The sequence below is a fragment of the Anser brachyrhynchus genome (assembly GCF_964034855.1).
Source record: "Anser brachyrhynchus genome assembly, chromosome: 4".
Classification (NCBI taxonomy): domain Eukaryota; kingdom Metazoa; phylum Chordata; class Aves; order Anseriformes; family Anatidae; genus Anser; species Anser brachyrhynchus.
Genome location: NC_137698.1, coordinates 45393399 through 45417356, shown reverse-complemented (window position 1 = coordinate 45417356; position 23958 = coordinate 45393399). Strand labels below are relative to the sequence as shown.

Here is a 23958-nt window from a genome sequence, read left to right as displayed (position 1 = left end):
GCGCGCACAGAGCGGGCGGGGCCGGGCGGGCTGCGAGGCGCTTTATGGGAGCGGGCGGGGCGCGGCGCTACAACGCGGGGGGGGGGGGGGGGGACACGGAGCGACCGTCCCGCGGTGGCGCGGCTGAGGAGCCGCGCTCCAGCTCAGGCCGCCGCCTCGAAGAACGCGATCAGCCCGTCCTGGTCGCAGCCGTCCAGCATCTCCAGCAGGAGGGGCACTTTGGTTTTCACGTTGGTGCCTTTGAACTTGAACTTGTCGATGAAGAGGTCGGTGATCATGCCTGCAACGGGACACACGGTGGGACATCGCACCTGTTCTACCCCGCTGGGGCTTCAGAAACAACTTTTACAAACTACGTGCTTTAAACAGTGATTTTCTTTTGAACTAACCCCAAACCATCGTAGTTCTCCAGTGGGCATTTCTGATTAGCTGAGACACTGAGGAGGAGGGAGCCAATCTCACGGGGCATGCAAGGAGGACTACGTTCACACTGCATAGACATGGGCTTAGTACAGGTAGCGTCTGCCAGAGGTTCCCTAAGCTGAAGGCTGCATGGAGAACACCACAAAAGGTCACACTTTCCTTCACTAAATCTGAGGTTCTCCGAACATTCTCCCTTTCCATCCCACCTGCATTGTTCTGCTTTTCTGCTATTTTGTAACACTTCACCACCCAGAACTTAATCACTCACTTAACTTGTATACACTCTTAATGCCATCCTGGACTCACACGTGTTCCTCGATCGTGTCCAAGAAGCCATGCATCATACAAATTAAAAATGCTGCCCAGCAGAAACTGTAACAGTCTCTTGCAAATAATCCTCATACTTCTCAGTACTATGCTCACGATAACAAATCAATTTCAGTAATTCTCAGGTGAACAATTCTTGAAGACCTTCAGAGAGTTCCAAGTTAACAGTGGCATAAAACAACCAGTTTTAATACATGCTGTGTTTTGCTGCCTTACCTTTAACTTTGGAGTTTCATGATCATTTACACGTTTATATTGTGCAGACATGCAGCCTTAGCTTAGCTTTGTAAGCCCACTTAACAAGTTGTTTCAATTCTACTAATGCTGACTTTGTAACTATTTCAGTAATGGGCAGTGTGCTCTCTGGACATTAATTTGCATTTAGAACAAAAAGTCAAACTGATCAACAAACCATAAAGTCTCTCGAGATGTGCAGGCTGTTTCTTGTACTCCTCAAGCAGCTGATCCGCCTCTTCCAAAATACTGCGGTATTTCGGCAGCAGGAAGTCCACATTTCCTTCATGAACTTGTAATTCCTCAAAGAGATTTTAAATCATAAAAATCAAAAGGCAATTAAGTATAAGAACATAAAAGTAAAAAAGAAATGAAGCTTTGATTTGACAAGAGGAAGTACTTCAGAGACAAGACAATCCCCTTCTAAACCAGCAAGAGTTACTTTCAAAGAGCCTCATTTTTTAGGTCTTCTAACGAAATGCCAGATGTTACTTGTCACTTCATACACTCGATTTGCAAAATTCTGTGTATTAAAGCTTCCAGCTCCTGCCAAACAGCATCGCTCCACAGCTCTGTCCCTACAGAATCACACCTATTGAAGGCTCAAAGCCTTCACCATGCCTTCATTTTTAGGCAAAGTATATTCCTGGAAGGTGTAACACATGTTAAAAGTCTGAAGGTAAAAGTAACCTCTGGAAGCATCACCAAACTCATGAGAGCAAAAGATTTTGAAGACTTCTTCTAAAATGCCCCTGGCTACTGTCAGATCAATTTAAGATGGTCAATAGGGCAGTCCTGCTGCCACCCACAGAAATACCGTTCTTTTCTAGACTAAAGGTTACGCACCTCGAGTCTACTGGGGTAATGGCTTTCATCAGGCACTACATTATTTTACTGCCTATTATCCAAAAGGTGAGTGACAAAAAAAATTTGCTGACCAAAAGAGAAACTACAAGCACTAAACACTTTCTCTAAGATGTTCAACTTCACTATTATTGCATAAGCAAAACATGCATTAAAAATAAATTCTCTATTATCTTCTCACTTGGTCAAACCAAGCTTAAGTAAAATACTTTTAGCGATAATAACAAAGATACACACAGTGATCATTGGTAGTCCTTTTTCCTACTGACTAAAGAGTTCCAACAATTAGTATTTGATTCCACCAAAAGACAAGAGATAACTGGTTGTCCATTTTCTCTCAAACCCATGCCAAATAATACACCAAAAGAGATGATAGCAAGTTTCTGACTATAAAATCCTGGTTGTTGGAGAACTCCGACAAGCTGCCTAAGTGGTACCTCCCAGAGACTAATCACTAAGGAGAGAATTAAGCAAAGATTAATAAGCAGATAGAGAAACTTCAGAAATTATGACACACTGGGATGACATTACAAAGCAAGCAAGGAAGACTTATTTAGCGTGAATGATCACCTCCAGATCTAAAAAAAAAAAAAAGACTTTTAAAGGTTAGTGAAGAGAGACAAAAGATGGAACTGGAAAATAACAGCAAGCAAAAATTATGTTAGATGGCAAAGCTGGCTGCCTTCTACTCTCTGATTTAAGCCTCCTCAACATCAGTCAGTAATCCTACATGTTATTCACTAGTTATATGGTACAAATCGGAATTTTACTTTGAGAAGGCTGTCTCCCAGATAATTAAAGTACATGTCCTGGGAATAGGAACAGAACAGATACCCATATGACATGCATCTGACTTTAGCTATACAGCTTGGTATCTGACAACATAATCCCCACAAAAATCCTTCCACAGGAGTTCAGATACTTACTCTCAAAGCATCTATTAAGTGAACCTTCTTGGCCAACAGCTGCTGATACTCTAATTTGGGGTGGATGAGCTTTAATGTGTGCCTCACGGATTCTTCATTTATATCTAGCACAGAGTCAGGAAAAAAAAAATTTATTTATGAGAATATAAAATGAAACCAAGGATAATAAAACACCTAAGCAAGTTTTACCATATGATATGTTGAGATTAATCTTCCTTTTCGTAGCCTCTTTGGAAAGCACATCTTTTAGGATGGATATTGTAGAAATGTTGTCAGACTTAAAACATCCCTCACCTTTTCTATAAAGGAAGAAAAACTTCACATGAACAAACTTACAAGCACACGCATGCATCAGACTTGTCCTTATATTAAGATGTAAGATTTACAAATGAATGCTCATATTAATTATCCTCCACATAGGTCATAATGACTCTCCATACATTAGGTGGCTGTATACACCTATGCTAGTTTTTTCTTTCCTATTCAGACTGTAATCCTCTCAGAGGACATTTGCTCCAGGACACAAGACAAAGCAGCATCTTTATACAAAGACAAAGCAGTTTTATCTCCTACACATGGCACTAAGGTTACACAAGTAAGACTTCTGATGGTATTCATTCCTCCCAAGTTTTATCATTGCAATACTTTCAAGACAAATGGCAAGCTTCAACATCAGAAAGGAGGAAAATAATCAATCAGAAACATATTACCCTCCTAAAGCCCACAAACCCAACAACTTTCTGAGTTAGGAGTAGACAATACATATATTAAACTGGATGCAAGCTGGAATCCATTTAAGTACAATAATTATTTTTTCCCACTTTGCAGCTCCATTTCCAGGCAGAAGTATATAATTTGCAGAAGGAAGATATAACTAATTGATTTGTGAACAGAGTATTAGCCTTGAACACATGAAACATCAGTCTAATCTAAGTTGCAAAAATAGCTTTTCAGCTGAATGCTTATTAATGTTTTTGTTTGCATGAATATTAAATGCCTTTCAAGTTATTTCTGCTCCTTAGTACAAAAAAAACCAACAGTACGCATCACAAAACAACTTCACTATATTAATTATTTATGTTCTTCAAATTCCAAAAAAACCCAAGCCATCATCCTAAAAACATATCAAGCCTTTCCTCCCTGGCAATTTTGGGTTTGGAGCAACTTCAGGAGAAGCCTATTAAAGATTGTAACCTTACTGGATAGTGCTCACCCTAGTTAATATTTGACGATGGTTTCTACAAAAGATTCCTGTTCTCACTAACCGGAGTTTTGCTGGAGCTGGAGAGGGCAACAGCAGTATGTGCATGAAATGGTACTCACAGACTGGTCAAGAATGAAAAAGACGAAAAGCCAAGCACAGACACATTGTGCTTTATTAATTGTATTTTACCTGTAAGAACTTTCAAGCTGGGTTCCCAGGAAGGTATTTTGAAAATAAAAGGTGACACTGTCTCCAGCTGGAGTCTTTTCAGGGATTTCAGGCAAGCAAAACACAACCCAAGAGTGAATTTCAGCAAAACTGAACTGGCCTTTGAGCATCAGTGTGTTCATTGGTCTATGACATCATGAAAGTAAAAAAAAAAAAATAAAAATCTATTAGTTACAAAGGATGTGCATTGTCAGTGCACTGGTAACCCATACGTGAAAAGAGTTTAGTTCCCAGTGGTTGTCTCTTAAATCAATATAGGGCATGAAGTCAGGAACCTTGCTAAGCAGTTGTGTAGCACAGGTCAGACATACAGGTAGTTTTCTGTATTTCAAGACTAAGAGCTGTGTGTACACGCAGGTTTTATCTCACAGTAGGCACGTCAGAACTAGATAATAAAACCAGTTGGAAGCTTTTGGCATATCCCATTTCAAACTGTTAAACCTGAAACTTATGTCAAAGGTAAGTAACTAACAACATAGAAAATATGACTAAGCCTCAACGGTCTCCCATGCTGTAAACCACAGATGTAACATTTATATCAAGAACAAGGCATGAAGGAACACATTTGCATTTCAAGTCAGTGCATTTGGTATCAGTCCTTCAATCTTTCAGTTTTGTTTTAATGCAAGCAATACCTTGGCAGCAATACAAGATGTTAACTGAGGATAGGGAAATCAAGTAGAAATTGCATAAAATAGTAGATTCCAAACACAAGGATAAGGAAGAGAAGTCTTGGCTCAATTTTGCAGTCAAATTAACTATGGGAAAAAATTACATGAAAGGGGTGGAGAGGAGACTGAGGCCGAAACTGAAAAGACTGCGGTTACTGTCACAGGAGGGTTTCCTTTCTACCACACCCTCAGCTCTACTAATACATGGGGCTGCACTACAGCCCTGGTCAGCAAAGTGAAAAATAACCTGAAAACAGGTTAAGAACAGCAAGGAAAACAGGAACCTGTTAAATCTGCATTTTTTTTTTCCTGAAAAAAACATAAAACCCATAAAATCCAATACAGGCTCAAAAGTGTAAGTTAGGAACGACACACATGTATAGAGTTAAGCATTTTGACTGGACTGTGTTAGTTTTTCAACATAAAAAAGGATCAATTTCTCTTTGCAGATACCTGTCACGGTCAATAGAATGAGTTCTCTGATGAAGTGAAAGTGGTTTAATTTGGTATTGATGAACTTGGCAGGTTTTGGGTTGAATTCTTGGAGTTACGTATGCCTGAAGTGTTCCATACTGTCCTTCAATTGATCGGATCTGAAGAGGAAAAAGTAGAAACCGCAAGAAAGAACGAGAGGAAATAGATTGATTTACCAAGATTTGGAAAACTGTTGTTTATTCAAAACATATTAAAGAAAATTTGTAGATTTTCTGCAGTACTTCAAGGATATTTAAGAGTACTACATTTACTTGATAGTGTCACTATATAAAGAGCAGATCAAGAATGTTTTAAAACTAGACGAAGTGGTGTCTAATGAATTGCTGTCATAATAGTTGAACGCAGTAGCTTTTATTTTCTTATTTCTGGTTAGTTAAAATAAGGAGTCCGTGACTTGTTTTTAATTCTTCAGTGGCCCCATTACTATTACCTTTTATTTTTTTCTTAAAAAAAAAAATAAAATCATATAGCTGTTAAGGAATACGATAAAAGAAATTTAAAGTGTCAACAGAATTTAAAGGTATTGTCTATACACTGTTCATCTCATCCTAACACTCAAAGTTACCCATGAGCTGTTTTTCGAAAACGAAGAGACCGGATTTAAATTCAATTCTCAGAATACCCAATAAGCAGGATGTGCGAACACACACAAGACAGTATGCACTCTCTGTACCTCTGAAGAGGCAGCACTGCAACAATTGCTTATGTGCAGAGACCAGTTGCACAGGCTGCGCAAAGAAGCCTGTCACATGCCAATAACTCACGCAGAATCAACAAGGAACAGTATCCCACATATCTGGGTAGCTTTGAAACCAGGCAGAAGAGCTATTGAAACAGCTTTACACAAACAAAAGACCAGACTGGAGTTCAAGTACAGGTGTGCTTTCTAATCTTGATTATGTCACCTGGGAGACATCCACTTCAATACGTTTTAGTAAAAATAAATTAGTAAAGAGAGTCCTTTTTGAAAATGAAATCATCACAACAAGGTTTTTGTACAGTTTGTATGTGCATATAGGAAATAAATAAATAAATAAATAAAAATAAACAGCATGTGGCAGGCACTGGGTAACTCACTCCCTGGGCATCCACAGTGTACTTGAGGTGAGGTGGCAGGAGAATCCGCGCAGAGCGGATCCATCACAACAGGATCCAAGTGCAGGAGTGGTACTACAGTGTTTTGACAACAGGCTGCACTATGCACTCCAGCAAGTTTACAAAAGTTTTCAGTGGGAAGGTAACCAAACTATTTTTTTTTAATGTATTGTGAAGACTTTTTTTTTTTTTTCTTTTTTTTGAAACTTGTGACATTTACTCTTTAGCTTCTATTTTTACTAGTAAAAGTGGCCAGGGTCATATCCCTAAATTAAAAGAATAAAGACATGGGCAGATAAAGTGACCTGCTCAGAGTCAAAAAGCACCCAACAGCATTTCTTGAGAAAGGGACCCAGAAAATAAGTGTCTTAATTCTGTCCACTAGGTCTGTGATTGTGACCTCAACAAAAACAAACCTGAACTCTCCTAGATTTGATGCCTCTTATACAGGCTTGAATTTCTAAAAATCTTTAGACTGCTGATTTTACATAAATGCACTTCAGACTAGGAAGCTGAAGAGTCAGATGAGAGCATGAAGTGAAAACCTACCGTCTGTATGCACCTTGAGGATTACCTTTACTAAGCATAATTTTCTTTATTATTTTCCCCAGTGGAAGCCATAAAAAAGTTTCAATTTGTTGCGTTGTCAAAAAGAAACCCAACACCCACATACCTTTAGCATAAGCATAGAACTACAGGATTTGCATCCTCTCCAAAATATAAATACTGGTTATATTCCCTGGTCAGTGTAACTTCCCTCAAACACTTCTGAGGACAAACAGTGCCAGAGCTTTCCTTCCCACACCTCTCCACTTTCAGTCCCACGCAGTCTCCAGAATCAAGTATTTTCACTACTGGGGATTTCCCAACTGCTTTCCTTCTAGGGACACTCAAAGGATTTCAGGCTGTCCTCTGAAGTAATACATTTTTAGAAGCCTTTAGAAACTCTATACACAAATATAAAGGAATACTAGCCCCAGACTAGAAACTTCTCAGGAAACAAGCAGCAGCAGGAACTGGATAGATCATTTGCTCAGGTTAAATAGTCAGTCCAGGTGAAGATCTCTCCATCCCACAGCAGAATTTCTTATGGAAAACATTTTGGAGCACTTTACCTTAAGTTCAAGTCTCGTAGTATTTGCTTGGCATCGGTAAGTTGCAAGAAGGAAATTGCTATTGGGCTGTGAACATAAAAAAAAAGAGAAAAAAGAGGAAAGATAATACAAAACAGGTCTCATAACCAAAGACATACCGTAAAGTTTTTGGCATTTATGCACAGCTATTTTACACAAGTTAAAAGTGAAAACCGTAACCTTCAGTTCCCTTGAAAATTACAATTAGTTTTAATGGTGACAGAGTTTCAAAAATTCCTCTGTATACACACAAGTCATCTGAAGTCTCTTTTATCCCTAAATACCACCACAAAAATTACAGATAGAAACTTTTCATCTGACAAATGCATCTGTCAGCCTTACCACTCATCTGCAGTATTATCCCAACATCCAAAAACTAAAGATCAGTAAGAAAACACAAAGGAAAATAAATCAATAAAAAGCTAAATTGAATGACAAGAAACTTAAAATAAAAATTTGATTTCTGAAAGCTCCAGGGTAGACCAATGATGTGCAAAATTCAGTTCTCGAAACCAGAATACTTCAGTGGACCATTACTAAAGACATTAGGAAAGATTTTTCATAATTCCAAGGTAGTTTCTCAATTCCCAGCTTGCCTCCCCTCCCCAAAGAAGCATCATAAATAATTCTGTAAGTAATTTAGTTTATAATTATTAGATTAAAAATTCACTCAACCACACGACTCTTCTCACAGCAAAATTTTCACGATTTAAAGTGTTTTTTCCGTAATACAGTAAATAAAAAATATGATGATCTTCATCTAATTGCTTTGAAATAAACATAAAGGATACTGACAAATGACAAAGACTGGAGAACAACACTGAGTGTGCCTTCAACATTCCAAATTAGGCAGGAAAAAAGTGCAACAGCAGTCACTCCCAGATCCTTTTCATGCCTATTTTGCTTTGCTCTGTCAAGACCTGCCACGAACACCTAATTCCGCAGTATTTCTAATCAAATTAAGCTCTCACAAATTACCAAATAAGTAGTTTTGTTCCATGTATTTTAAGTTACAAATATATAAATACAAATTCTGTTTTCCATATACTGTATTGATATCTTTCATCATATAATTTATATAAACATCATTATCTCTTTTGTTTCACTTACCTCAGAATCACAGCTGCTAAAACTAACAACAGCAGAATTTTTATCCACATCCAGCAAGTCTATTGGGACATCACTCTGCAGAACATATGAAGAAAGAAAAATAAAGAGCTTAAGTTCCTGCATAGCTTCTAATGCACTTATCCTCTAACTGTCATCAGTTCTTTTAATAAGGGTGATTGCTTCATCATCTATGTGCAAGTGATAAAAGCTTGGTAGACATGCAGCTTACTCCTGAAAATTTAATCCCTGAGTAACACGATCTTTCTCTTACTCTTGTATGGTGCCCTGAACTCTTGCGTGGGTAGCTTACAGCAACGTCAATATAAGATGTGCAACTTTATCTTTCAGACATGCATGAAGTATACTCAGGGCTGAAGTGTTTCTGTTTTCACCAGGGGATTACAGCACTAATTCAGGAAACTAAGGATCATGTTAGATAACTATTAACAATCCTTTTACTTACACTAATACTTCTGACACAGACCACTTCTGATCTAGGTATGTTTTTACCGGAATTAAAATGAAATCTAACACTGTTTTGAAAACAAGATTGAAGTGTTTTAAAAATGATTAATTACTTGATTCGATACTTCCTTGTAACTTCACAGAAGTGCCAGGAAATACTGATAAAAAGACAACATACTTCCTAAAAAAATTAAACAGTTTTATTGCCTTCTTCAACAGCAGAAGAATACTGGGCAGAACTTTTTATTTCTTTAAAGAAAAAGCCTTAAGCTTTAAAACCTATAATAAGTTCAGGCCTAGATCAAACGATTTCATTATTTCTTGCTTAGGTAAGGAAACTGCAGATATTATAGACCTGCAAATTAGCTGTAGTTTAGCATTGCTCTAGTAACATCTTTATTTTTTTTTTAATTAAAAACTTAAAAATACATGCATACAATAGTTCTTTTACACTTGTTATGGCAAGTTCACCTAACAAATTCCTCTTTCTCAGGTTTCTCTCCATGCATATCCCAAAAGAAGTTAATTCAGTCCCACTATTCTTTCTAAGTACCAAAGGTAACATTTATTTCAGCTGATGCAGCAGTAGGATGTTTTGTTATGGCTACTTGACTTGCCAGAAATATTTGTCACAGGTAACGTATAGATCAAATGCTGTTCCACACTGGAAGTGCACACATGGCCCATATCATTTCAAAACTAATTTTCCATTACAGAATGTACTTAAAAAGCTAGTGAGCAGCTGCACCCCTCATTTAATAGTTACTGAGCTAATTGCTATTTAAATAAGAAGGGACATGCAAGAGTAAACACAAAAATTACATATAAACCTGGTAGTACCACACGTGTTTTGGTCTACTTTGGCAAATTAATGTTGTTCTGTTCATTAAAGATTTAAGTTGCATTTGTTCCATAACAAGAATATACAAGTTACTTCAAGATTGCAAGGCTATTCACATCAATTCCCTCCTATAACTCTTCAGATAGTTAAACACAAACACATACTTAACCTATTATCACCTGGCTTTTTAACCAGGAAGGCTGCTTGTTTTATTTATAGATCAAGAAAGCCAACAATAGAAACATGCTCACCTGTACTAGGACATTATCAATAGCTGTCTGCACCTCCAAGATGAGACTGTAGCTAGCATCATCCTTATTTAATGTAAACTTATCGTTCACGCTAAATGCAGGTACTGAAGAAACAGCAGTACTGGACTGAGAAGACTGCTGGTACTTTTCACGCTCCTGAAGTACTTTCATCTGTAAGTGTTCCAGTTCATTCCTAGAAAAGAGTAATCAGGTATAAATGTCTTCAAAAAAATTAGCAATAAAAGCTACAATAGAAATTAAGTATATTATGCTTGCAAGGCAACCATGTTTCTTTTCTGTCCACTGTTTTCCAACCAGAAGTGACCGGTAACTCCCCTTCCACATACGTAACATCAAAGATAAAACGAACTACATAACATGAAAATGTAGATTCTACTGAACTTTGACAAAATATATTTCCTTGAGCCACAGGAAGGAGCAACGTTTTCCTTCAAGAGGGCAACGTATTTTTAAAGATACACTAGTGACTGCTTTCCTCCCATCATTTAGAAGCTATAGATCACATGGGAGAAGGGAATCTCATCCTGCTGAAACCGAACAAGGCGGCATTACAACCTCACCACCCGAAGGAGAGATAGAAAAGAACTGTGAGATGAGACTGCTGTTCATTTCTACTTTGAGAAGGCCTGGTTCTACTTCTAGATACACTAATAATACAGAAAATCTAATGAGAGAGGAAGGAAAGATGACAGCTCAGCTTTTAACACTTAAATTCTTCCATTTAAATTTATTTCTAGTGAAATTACCTTAAGGATGAAATCTTGCTCTGCATTTCTTGACTTAATTTTAGTTCTTCACCTGATCCACCTTCTCTATGGACAGGTTCTGTAGTCAGTCCTGTCAGCCAGCCTAAACCAATATATGAAGTTTATATTCCTTATAAGCTATAAAGAAAAGTCTACACTCAGCTTTTATACACGTAGAGTGATGTTCATCTCTGACACTAGGTAGAGAGAATCAAGATTTAATTTTACCCTGTTTTGGAGGATTAACCTAGACAACGAGCAAAGAATTTTATGCTCAGTCTTAATTTACAAATTGGAAAACAAAACTTATCATTTTTCAGAAAGTACTTTGAGCAATAAATACCTCTATAGCAGTTTTTTTTAATAAGTTTAATTTTTCCCACCTTTGAAAAAACCTTCTCTAATACCTTGAATAATTTGCTATTGTTAATCAGTATTATTGTTGAAAATAAAAAAAGATGTGCAATGTGAACACAGCAAACTACATATTGCACAGTGCATTTTGAGATAGAACGCTGCTGGTTGAAGTGAAAAAATCTTTTGATTTTCTTAACTACACTTACTTACAAAAGCAAAAATTAATTGACTATGTCCTGAAACCTCACATACGATATGCTGACTTGATTAAATAGGTGTTTCTAGCTCCAGTTACCTCCTCTAATGAATAAAAAACACCCTAAAAGTTGATATGCCCACAGTCCTTAGCTATCCAGTTTAAGTAACAAGAAAGCCTAACACTGTGAAAACCCACAGGTGAACACGGGGTTTTTCTTCTGTGATTGATAGTTTTTTAGAACATTCCCACAGGCACTAAATAAGCCACCAAGGACTTCAGCCACAATATTGCTGCAGCCTGTCATACCAAAATAATCCATACCAGGTCACATATAAACACCTTTTAATCCTACTTAGACTATTAAAATACAAAAAACTTGAACACCTTTATTTTTTTTTTTTTTATAAGCGATTGAGAATTGTATCTTGGCACGATACATCATTTTGAATTTGAGAGGTTTCAGTAGACTATTTTTTTTTTAGCCCTGAAGACAACTCAAGTCAGGGAACCGAGTATTTTGGCTCCCAGCAGTTCACATATGTAGTTTGTTAATTATGGCCTCTGACAGGCCAGCAGTTGGGAGGGGCTGCTGAAAAGCCTCACTTGCAGAAGCTCTACTTTCTACTAAAATCAAAATCATTTCTATGCAGAGCCCCAAAAAGCTGAAATGAATGAGAAATGATGACAAATGAAAAAAAAAGCATATCTATCAACACTTTTAATACTACAAGAAAAAACAAATTCCTTCGGACATAAGACATTTATGTCATCATAGGCAGCAGTCTACACTAGAGAATAACGTATCACTGTGTTACAGTGTAGAACACATTATAAATATCTTCAAATATATTTTAAGTGGAGGAAACATTTTTTGAAGTGGAAAGATCTCTCTGAATTTACTATTTACAACAAAACATTATCCCGGTTCCCATCAGGACAGAATTTTGAGATACGAGCTGCACTAATGACACAGCTTGCTTCATTTTTATCACATCACCAAATCCAAATCTTATTGGAATAAATGATACGAAGCTTACCTGAATACGTGGATGCTAAAACTTCGTCATACCCATCTTTTCCTACACAGCCACCCTGGATTGATGCAATGCTCTCTGATAAAGCCTTCAAATAAATACATTCAAGCAGAAAGAAATATCACTGCACTTGTTTTAGAAGTTTGTGGGAACTTTAAAGGCTTCTCTCCTCCTTTTACCTGCACCACAAAATACCTACATAGATGCAGAGTATCTAGATCCACAAAGGAGTAAGCTAGCTGGTAACTATTACAGATAAATCTAGATTTTTTAAGAAATGCATTCTGATTCTACTCTGCATGACACAGACAGTAAAAGGTAGGTTAAAGCAAAACCCTGATGGACAATATCTTTGCAGCACGAATTAGCAGTCTGACTGAAGGCTGAAGTCATCACTGTGGATCAAATCCAGTATTTCAACAATTCAAACCAAAGAAATTACACTCAGTAAAGTCCTAACAGCTAACACATTACTATTTTATAAGCAAAACAGACCACATGCAATATGGTGTTGCCTTTTTTTTCCCCTGAGAGAGAAGCACCGTATTAGGTTTCACTCAGTAGCTTTAGCAGTTAGAAGAGCCAGAGCTTTAATATATCCTCCACACAACTTTGATTTTTGCTGTAATCAAGACCATTTCCATTTCTGTTTCTTAAATATTAGCATAGTGCTACAAAGTTTGTGGTGTCAGCATTACAGAGCATATCAAATTAAAAGCAAAAACCAAAAAATACATTTTAGCAGTAGTAATCTTGAAATCCAGAGTTTTGAAATTAATTTTTCCAGCAAAGAAGAGAATAATGAATGTGGGCCTACATAATCATATCGAAGGACAGGCTCATCTACACTCTCAAAGCTGTAGATTTCCAGCACTCCATCATCTCGTCCAATAAGTAATTCTTTAACTCCATCTCCCAGAATGTCAAAACTATCAATACACAGGATACCTAATGGAAAAGGAAACAAAGTCTTTATTTTGTCTTCATTGTTTACGACACAGTAATATCCCGGCTAAACTACACAGAAATTCTTGGTTGGCTTTATCGATGCTATTTCCGACAGGGTCCACTAGAGGGCTGAAGTCTCTCATGAGTGCCTGAGGTTCCCGATCATGAAGTGGGTTTTAAGGCAACCAAAAATACTACAGTTCCCTCGTGAGAAGCAATGAACAGACTCCCTTCTACTGTTCAAACAGCTCACTTCTGAAGGGTTTAGCACCCCACTTTAAATTTTTCTCCGGATTAAGTATTTGTCTGTCCAACTTTGCCAGCTGAAGAGGCAAGCAGTCAGCCTCCTACAGCTGACAGAAAGCCCCTCGTAAATGGACTGCTGCGAATTCTAATTCTGGCTGAAGAGACAGACACAGGGTTCAGGCCTGTGTGGACATGGGTTAAGTTTGTGCTGCTACATGTCATCTTAGTGGAAAAACCCACAAGCAGGCCGTAACAACAACAACTAATCATGGCTGGACTGGACACAAAGATAGGGTCTGGAAGAAGGAGAAAGCAGCACAAGATTTTGTACAAAAAATGAGATGGAATTTAACTTTTATGACTCGTTCCTATTCCATATGAAAAGCAAGGACATACTAAGAGGCATTTTAAGAAAATAGATTAGCAATATATTTCATGAGATCATTAAATTTAAGAAAAAACATCTATCCCTGCTCTCCTTTACAAAGGAATAACTACTAACACATGCTGCAAAAGCAGCATATCAAGGCTAAAATGGGGAAAATATTGCACCATGCCCTAACAAGTTACATCACATTACGGAGCTTTAAGGAGGGCCTTATCCCATCTTCAGACAAAAATCCTAATAATGGCTTTGTTTTGGACATCTTCCACAGAAGATGCTAACATTGAATCTGAAGGGACTTTTAAGGCCACTGCATATCTGAAAATATCTGGCAGGTATATTTGCATTCAAAATAGTCACCAAAATTATAAAAACCTCAAGTGATCATACAAATAAACTGTTTTACAAATGGCACTTTAAAATTATATTTAAAAATAAAAGTATACCGAAGTACAGAAAACCCAATGCAAGACAAAACAATTAGAATTATAAGATTATCAGAAGAATTAGAGTTTATTCATTAATATCACATATCAACAAAATTACAATATACCTCCTAAAGATCTATGAATTATATTTCCTGATTATTATATTGTAATAAAACCCCAGCTGCGCCTGAAAACATACCTCCTGAGAAACCTGAGAAACATACCTCCTCTCTTTTTTTCATTTCCTATTTCCCACTTATGCACAGGAGCGGAATCGGTCATCTGGGTAAGACCTAGTTTACCATCAGAAGTTCCATATACAATTTCTTCTCCAGAATCACCTAAAATCATAAATCAAATTTAGAATCAATACAATTAAGCACACCTATTTAAAAGGCTTGAAAATATTGTGTAGTTATACTCTACATCCCATCTGGGGAAAAAGAAAATACTAATATTAATACAGTGTAACGGAATTGTCAGGCTTTAAAAGAAATGTTGCCCCTGTACTGGAGTTCTGCCTAAAAACCATTCATAATCCAATACTTTAAATTTAAGGAACAATAGGCTATTTAATTGCCTTTAGAGAAGTTGCTCATTCAGAGCACACATCTAATTGTGAATGTTGTACCAAGACTTAAGCAAATAAGAACTATTTTCCAAAACTAGACCTGAACCTTGTCAAATAACCTAACAGAAACTAAATTAAGCACCAGATTAACACACTTAAGTGACCTATATCAGGTTAGAACAGATTACCAAAAAGGATGATCAAACTATTTTAAGCCTGATCCTTCCACAGTCTCAGCTGATGTAAACTCTACTCAATATTCTCATCCATCCAGGGACAGATGGAAGTAGTGATTCTAGTCCTGAAAATCCACATGTACAAGAAACCCAATCCCAGCACTTTGGCAAGACCCCAGAAGGCCAGTTCTCCTCTTTACACGACGAGATCACCTTACATCTCACTGCTGCACTAAGAGGCTTTCAATCAAAAAACGTGAATAATATTTAGAATTAAAAGTCATGTGCGTGTGTGTATATATATATATAGAGAGAGAGAGAAAGACAGTGTATCTGTTATGTGTATGTTTATAAATACACACATGTATCAACACGAGAATCAAAATCAGAACAGATAAAAACAGAAGAAGTAATCCCTACTTCCAAACCTCCACAATAATTTTGCCAGCATCTCAACCTAAAACTACTGTACTACTCCTCCCGCTGCCTCTCAAATCTAATCTAGAGCCTCTCACTCTTGCCTAATGAGTAGAAATACTGCAACTCTGACTCAGAAACAGTGATCTTTTGCATGAAAAAGGAAACTTCAAATTCAGGATTTCTGTTACCGTCAACACAATTTTTACCCTATTTTCCATGTATGAACATTTTCTATTACAAGAACAGCAACAAAAAAAGTCAATATTATTATTAAAAGTGGGTTTGGTCCTCCACTTTTCTAAATAGGAGTAAGTTATGCAAGTAACTCCAACTTTTTTTTTCCCTGAAAACTTACTAGTTGTTCAACATTTCTGTTTAAGTATATAGTACAAGATTCCAATCTAATCAGAATAGATCTACATAGATACACTATCCTGTATCTTTGTTCTATAGACAGAATACGTATGTAAGAAATGGCTTCACATAGTTTTCTATTACATTTTTAAAATCAGATTCAAAATCCAGGAAAAACGTCATTAACAAATAGAAGCTTTTAAATCTCAAAAACACACTAAAAGAACATTATTTAGTAGAGTGTACATACAAAATTCTGTTACCTCCGTTTCCATTGTTTAAAGCAAGAACAGTAGGTGGTCCAGGGACTTCGACTTCATACAGTAAATCAGATCCCTAAAGATGAGAACTATCTTGCATAAGTAAAAATGCACAAAAACAAAACAGTTTTATATATATGGCTATCTTTCATTTTTACAGATTTCCTTGTGGGAAAAGCATTTCTAAGCCAAAGCAGAGTAAAGTTTATATAATTTTTTTTTTAAGATCTTGAAATAAGTTACCAATAAAAAAAAATTATGACAAAATCTAAGAACGTCTGTCAGTAAGAAATAATTGTGTTACCATTTGACACCACTCAGACTTGCTACAAAAGTAATCTGCAAGTAAGATTTTCCAATGAATTATACTTTTAATTCCCTTGTGTAAGCACTTTCTAGGTAAAAGTGGAAAATGGACCCATTTTTTAACTACTTCCATAATGACTTCCAAAGCCTATTCGTAGCAGAGTTTTATCAACCCTCATTTTGCAAGTTTACAATCATGATTTTCTATTAAAAAGAAAAAAAAAGTACCAGCACTATAAATAGCACTGCCAAATAGGGTGCAACATGCACGTATTTATAGCTAAACCATGCTGATTCCCATAAGAATTAATCCAATAACACAGCATCAATACATAAAACAAAAACAAGTATTTTAACCTGTAAAACTCTGAGGAGTCTATCCTGACATGCGAGTACCGGTGTAATGGAATTCACTTTATCTACAGGAAGGCAGAGAACATCATTGATTTTATCTCCTGATAGGTAGTAGTGTTTGTCTTTGCAGTCGCAGTAATGGTTATAGATATAGCTCGCACAAAGAAAGAGGTCTGCTCCTGAAATATGCCTGAGAAAAAGAAAACACTTCCTGTAGCGTTTTGCCAGAATATTTGCAGTGATATTCTTTTAGGTATAGTAATACACGTACATTACTGCTTTGAGCCCTGCAAGCTACTTCAATTAAAATAAAAAGTTTCTTACAAACGTTAAGATTATGCGATTTCTATAGCTCTCAAATTGCATATTTTATCTTCACGTAAAATCTTAAGAATATCTTTACAGAAATGCCATTAATACACTCATATTAATTTTTCTCAAACTGTTCATTACAAGGCAAGCGTCTTAAATCAAGATCAAAGAATCAAACAAACAAAAACAACAAAGGTAGCTCCTGGTCTTCTACAGCAAGGGTAGAGGGACATAATACACAAAGCCAATAACGCCAGCTATGCTCATCTACATTTGCACTGATTAGAGGGCCTCCAGAAAAGCCCCAAGCCTGCATGACCTTTTTCAACTTCACAATAATTTTCTAAATTCCTTATGTCAAGGCACAAGCTAAAGCTGGACTGACACGTAGCATTACCTACACATACACAATATGGTTAAAAAAAATCATAAAACTATCAGCTGACAATCTGCTACAAGTATGAAACAAATACAAAATATTATACATACATAGCTTTGATATTTTCAGTGAGGTTAGTTTCAAAGGAAAGGAACTGCTTTCCTCTTTTTGTGAAACCTCTAACTTCTGATCCTGTAGCCACAAAAATTTTCTCTTGCGGCGTATTAAGAGCTCCTCCCAACTCCAATCTTGCAATTTTTTGGCCTGGCAGTGTTTTGAACACTGGCTGTAAAAAAGAAAAAAAAAAAAAAGAAAAGCAATCACAATTTTGTATTTACGGTCATCTTTTAACAAAAAGGGTAATAAATCTGCTTTAAAATTTCTGGCAAAACTATGGTACTGCAGAGTATATACAGAGAAAAATCATCTGTATGTTTCTCTTCGGCATTGCAAAGGAATCAACCACTTTTTAAGTCAAGAAGCACAAAAAGCTGTAATAATAAATAAATTACGATTTGTTATTAGCATTACTCATCTGCAGGACAGCTGGTAGCTATAAAAAGCACTTTGTTGTTTTTGTTTTCCTTAAAAACAAACAGCCACAAGCTCTCTCTCCCTCCTGTGTGTTCCACTCTTATTCCAAAGGACATACAGATTTCTTTCCGTTTCTGTAGAGTCTTTGCGAACTGGCTACCAACCTCAAAAGGGGAATAATATATATGTAATAAAAGGATAATTTTTTATTAAGCTGAGCCTTGGGTCACAGAAGGGAAAAAGAACTGAAACCACGTAAGGCAGGTTAAAGATATATATAATATATATATATAAGGGAACGTTTACACTTACCACAGGTTCTCCCTTTTTCATGCCGAAGCAGGTAACGACCCCATCCTGATCTCCGACGACCACCTTCAGTAACAGAGCACACCGTTAAGCCTTACCCCCCCTCCCCAGCCCCCCAAAACCGCTGCCCCCCGCTCCCCGCTACCTTCTGCGTGGCCGCCCGGCCGGAGGCGGGGAGCAGCCGCATCGTCTTCTGCGCCGTGACCCCCACCTGCGAACACAGCGACCCTCACTCACCTCCCCTCCCCTCCCCTCACCTCCCCGACGCCCGCAGGCGGTCGGTCGGTCGGTCAGGGGGCAGCCCGCCGGCCCTACCTGCAGGTAGTCGACGCGGGCCAGGCTGAGCTCCATGCCGCCGCCACCGCCCCAGCCGCCGTTACCGCGGCAACCCCCGACATGGCGCCGGCCGCCTCCCCTCAGCGCCTCCCCGCCGCCGCCGGGAGGAGCCTCCAGAGGGGCCGCCCCCGCCCGGTCCCGAGCCCCCCCCCTCCAGGCCGGTGCCAAAGCAGCGGGACAACGGCGCGGGTGAGGAAAAAATGGAGGTTTTTATTTAACAAGTAAGCAGCAGAGGCGTGGGGCAGAACAGGGTGACGAAACGGCAGCCCTGCGCGGAGTCGGGATCTTAAAAAATCATCTCTACCACGTGAAGAGACTGAGATCGCGGTACCTTGGAAAGTCATTAAAAAAACACAAGTCTAGTCCTTACGAGTGAAAGTCAGTATGCTGAATTAAGAAACGGGAGGGCAGGTACATGTATGTACAGAGGCGTTAGACAGTGCTACTACACTTAACAGTCACACTTACCCGATTTTCATTAACTCCTTGTAATCATACCGTGAGGTCTCAGCTTCTACATACTACTAGCATCGCTAATAAAGAATAAAGATTTCAAGTAACCCTTCGCTGCTCTCTACTTGATTTACTGTATTATCAAAGGTCCTATTCATACAAGGAACAGAATACTACACTGTAGCCATTATTTTAATTTTTTCTTGCAAATTTAGTGCAAAGAAGTTTCAGTATGTATTCAGAAACCTGTTAAAATATCAGCAACTCATAAAATTACCTTCTTAATGCATAAGTGCAAAAAAAAAAAGTTGGATAGTTCTTACTTTTAGATGATTAAAATTAAGACAGCAATCTTTTTATGGTGTGTTAATAAAATTTCCTAAGACTAAATTCCAGAGAAGCTGTACATAAAGTTATTGAGTGCTAAAAATCTACAATACATTTTTCAAGTATAAGATACTGAAATATTATTGCCAATAAATAGTTGTGCTGTAGTCGAAGCCACGGTTCGTTTGTTGAATCATTCACATCTCAACATATTAGGATTTAGTTTCTCGCTGAGTTTATGTATTAGAATTGCTAACTCTTCTGTTGCTTGGGATTTATCCTCTAAGAGTTCGTAGCGAAGACTGGAGATATCTTGTTTGATTTCCTTTAATTCACCTGTAGTGGAAAAAAAAACAAACACACACACACTTGTTAGCAAAGTCTGTTTAGTGTTCTTTAAATAATGTTAAGTCACATCAGTGCCCGCTTCAAATTATTCCCTGCTGGTTGAAATGTCCATGGGAGCAGGTGGTGGGGTGGGGCAGAAGGCTTTACCTCTTCCTCATTCTCTGAGACATGTCCACCCCTAGAGAGCACCAAAGGTATTTTGATACTCCAGTGTTGTGCTCCACATGTATACAGAACACCAAGGGTTCAAAAAGCCCTTTACATAGGTTAATGCATTAATCACAGCAACACTGCTGAACAGCTGGTAAATATTAGTACCCCCATTTTAGAGAGAAAAGGCAAAGAGATTTTTTTCTGACGTGATATGCTGAGATCACACAGGAAAAGTGTGGCAGAGCTGGCGATAAAACTCACAGCTTCTGGGTCTCTCTCCTCTTCCTTACCAACAACCTTTGAATTAGAAAGAGTCAACCAATTTAAAGTTGTTAGAATTTGACACAAGGACAAAAACAGCATTTAAATGGAAACAATAGTGGAGGCCAGGCTAGTAACGCCCCTCGCATCATATATGCGTGCAATTGCCTGATCCATCTGTGCCAGTAAAAGCTGTTCTTGTCCCAGGTTGTTCATCACTCCCACCAGTTGGAGAGCACACACCTGCCCGCTGAGCAGCTTGGGTAAGTGTTTCTGGTACACTGAAATCATCCCAGCTACCCAGACTAGAACTGCTCATGCTAAGCAGGTGTGTCTTACTGGTGGCAGTCAGCTCCATGCTGCGTGCACCCTCATTATTTCATCTGGGGGCCTGCCCAGGCAAGGACAGGACGTCAAGGACAGGACATGCCTTAGTCTCAGCTCAATGGGAGCATGCACCAGGGATGCTCCCAAGGCCCTGCAGTTCTGACACAGACACAAACCTCAGATACATCATCTCTCAAAAGATGTCTGGTTGTACACTAAAAAAAGTGGCTACAATTCTCATTTTTTCCTCACCGTACAGGTAAGTACACAGGTTTTTTTTTTTCTTTCCCCTCTCAAAATGATGTGCAACAACAGATGAGTATTCCACACAGCTTATCAAAGATGGGAACACGAGTGGTTCGTGGTCTGGTTAATTGTGTGTTCAGTTAAATGAAACAGAGAGAAAGATATCCTGTAGCTCTGACAAGGACTGTGGAAGCATGAATACTTTGTGAGTGATTCCTCACAAGTTTCCCTCTGTGACTGCAGGTGTGTCACGTGTGTACCCCAGTTTTCCATCTGTAAGATGAAGCCCATAATATTTCTCGGAAGTTCTACTTCTTCAGTCCTAATTGTCTATTTTTATTGTCACAGGGGTAACTCCATTACTATCTACGTGAGTTCGGTGCACTTGAAGTAGGCAAACTCATTTTAACTAAGCCTCCATGCACCACTCTAATACTTCCAAATAAACAAGACAAAAATTCTCTGGAATTTGGAAAATGCTGTCTCTTACCTTCATTTACTTCATCATTTTCTCTGTCCACTTGTGCTTTCAGAACATAACGTTTGATCAGTCTTTTCATTATTTGCTGCCGGATTAAAACAGTTATATGATCAGGTTAGGCACACATAATGAAACTATTCACTTTTCCTTCTGAGGTTGTGAGAGAGGTAGGCAAGTGAAAGAATGACTAGCCCCAGATGAAGCAGTTGCTTTTTATGGTTTTTTTTTTGTTTTTTTTTTTTGGTGGCATGTAAAGATTTGTCATTACAAATAAGCACCTTTCTCATCCAGTTACTTCTTAATTTACAAAATACCACAATTGTTGGGATGGAACAGGACAACAGGAAAATATAGAATGTAATTTTGTTTCTTTCTATGCAGCTAGCAAGTGGAAACGAGCAAGTTTGGCTTTTTGTCACCAATTCGCTTTTTACGAAGTCATCAGATGCACCACCGGGCTGCAAACTGATGACGCACGGTAGCATGGTGTCTAAGCATTCCTAATTTAGGCTTTAAGTAGCTTCAGAATAGGTCTACTCTTTGTTAAACTCAGTTCACGTTAGGATTTGTCTGAAATAGTAATAATTAGATATTTACCTTTAAAAAAAACACAACAGTATGATAGTGTAACATCAGCCATGAAAACTGTATTTTTATACTGCAACTACAAGGATTCCTCATATTTACTAATACTCTTGGTACTGTTCTACCATAATTAATGTAACTTGCCTTACAGAATTTGTACAGGTGGATTATGTACCTTCCACATGCTCACTAGGGGAACAAGAGCTTCTATTTACTCTTTTATTTCTGAACAGGAAAGAACACAGGAAGTTAATATCCAGCAGGCTCCTCTTAATAGACAGGAATATTCCCATCTGCAGAATTTCTGAATGTCACATCATGAGAAGAAAGGAAGGTAAAGTAATGCTAACCTAGGCAGTCCAATGCTTCCATAGCTCTTTCCCAGGAATCAGTTTCCAAAGTTTGCTTCCTAGACTTTCAGAACTGTGACGTCAAAGAAAAATCTAAGTTTTGTCTGGGTCAGTTTTTTTAAATGCTTGCAATAATCAGGCTTGAACAACAACAGCCTTTTTTTTCTAGTAGCATCCTGGGGTTTGTTTTCTACAGAATGTTTTCTTTATCTCATGAAGGCAAAAAATCATTCTGCTAGTACCTTCGCACACTTCTTATTACTCAAAACAGTGACCAGTGGATGTACTTACCTGATAGCGTGTTGGCTGATTGAGAATGCTGTTAAAGCTGTGTGATTCAAAAACTCTGGAGTTCGACTGAGTGAAAAGGTTTAACTAGAAAACAATAAGAAAAAGTTAATACATGTGATAGAATTAACATTTAGAAATCAGCCCCTCTGACCCCCACCACCACTTTGGTATGTCTGATTTTATAAATTGAAAAAAAAATGATTATTTTAGCCATCCTGTTCACAGCACAGCTCCAAAACAATTTATGTTTACACAGCTGAGGAAATGAACTATGACTTGGAGGTGACGATGAGTGACCATAGCAAGAAGAGAGAGTCTGGCTTTAACAGAGCTGTTGTGCTCTGTGTTTAACATCCACACACTTAGGCGTATATTTAACTGCAAATACATGCTCAAAACCATTCCTGCTCAGTACAAAGTATTCTTCTAAAGCACAATTATCAGGAATAGTAATACAGCTAGAAAACAGTCAGTGTTCAATTATTAACAGATCAGCAAATTCCACCACAAAGTCATCAGCTCCCAAATAATTCATTATTTTTGTACCACTGAGTGAGAAACAGGAAAAGTCACTTGGGACAAGATGCTTTTGTGATGAAGGCCAAAGGTTTGTAACTACCAACTCAGGGACCTAATTCTTACCTCAGATGCACTGGTGAGCGTGAAGTAAAAATGTGTAGCCATAGCAGAAGGCCCTAATCTGTATCTGTCATTAGTTTTCTGTGTGACCAGTTAGTCATTCAGTCAATGATGGCTGACCTCTCTGGTGGGCTAGGGGAACAAAGTGAAGTCAGCCTGCACCTACACAATAAGTTGGATGCTTTCTGTGTCACGTATATTGTGCCTATAATGCGCACAGCCTGTCACGTAAGGTGGGCCACAAGTGGGGTGTTTCTACCTACTCCAGGCTGCCCGCTTTCCTGCAGGCAATCCATGGACTGGGCCAGGATTTATCTTTGTACACAGCATAAAACTGTGCCAGTTCAGCCTGACTCAGAAGAGGCTGTGGGCTGCCTTTCCCAGAGAAAGATTATTTGGTTTGTAGTTCAACAAAACTAGTTCAACCTGACTTGTCTCAACAGTGACTCAGACAGAATTTTTGTTCTTTAGTGACTTTAAAGTCTAAGCTGCTGCTGTATGATATGGCAGTGCTACTGAACACTTTGTTATAATAGCATATCTTAGGGAATCAAG

The 23958-nt window shown here is 38.1% G+C and overlaps 2 protein-coding genes across 5 annotated transcripts in view; both read right to left on the bottom strand.

Moving 5' to 3' along the window:
- Positions 1-27: 27 nt before the first annotated feature.
- BBS7 (Bardet-Biedl syndrome 7) lies at positions 28-19045 on the bottom strand. Of its 2 annotated transcripts, XM_080588716.1 has the most exons (19): positions 18922-19045; positions 18752-18817; positions 18610-18672; positions 17874-18049; positions 17076-17262; positions 16416-16488; positions 14856-14972; positions 13442-13572; positions 12628-12712; positions 11035-11137; positions 10268-10460; positions 8711-8785; positions 7583-7648; positions 5331-5470; positions 4168-4332; positions 2964-3073; positions 2775-2878; positions 1163-1286; positions 28-280 (listed from the first exon to the last, which is right to left on the bottom strand). In XM_080588716.1, the coding sequence occupies exons 1-19, from the start codon at positions 18955-18957 to the stop codon at positions 144-146; spliced, it is 2151 nt and encodes a 716-aa protein (XP_080444842.1). In that variant the 5' UTR covers positions 18958-19045; the 3' UTR covers positions 28-143. The 2 variants fall into 2 exon arrangements, with proteins under 2 accessions (XP_080444842.1, XP_080444843.1); XM_080588717.1 differs by lacking the exon at positions 18752-18817 and having other exon boundaries at positions 18922-19003.
- Positions 19046-19132: 87 nt separating this feature from the next.
- Positions 19133-23958, bottom strand: part of TRPC3 (transient receptor potential cation channel subfamily C member 3) — a 42504-nt gene continuing 37678 nt past the window's right edge. For all 3 annotated transcript variants that reach the window (XM_080588713.1, XM_080588714.1, XM_080588715.1), the window contains 3 exons: positions 22765-22848; positions 21548-21623; positions 19133-20058 (listed from right to left, as the gene is read on the bottom strand). In XM_080588713.1, the coding sequence (XP_080444839.1) occupies positions 19916-20058; positions 21548-21623; positions 22765-22848 (303 nt within the window). In that variant the 3' untranslated portion in view covers positions 19133-19915. The remainder of the gene's footprint in view (positions 20059-21547; positions 21624-22764; positions 22849-23958) is intronic.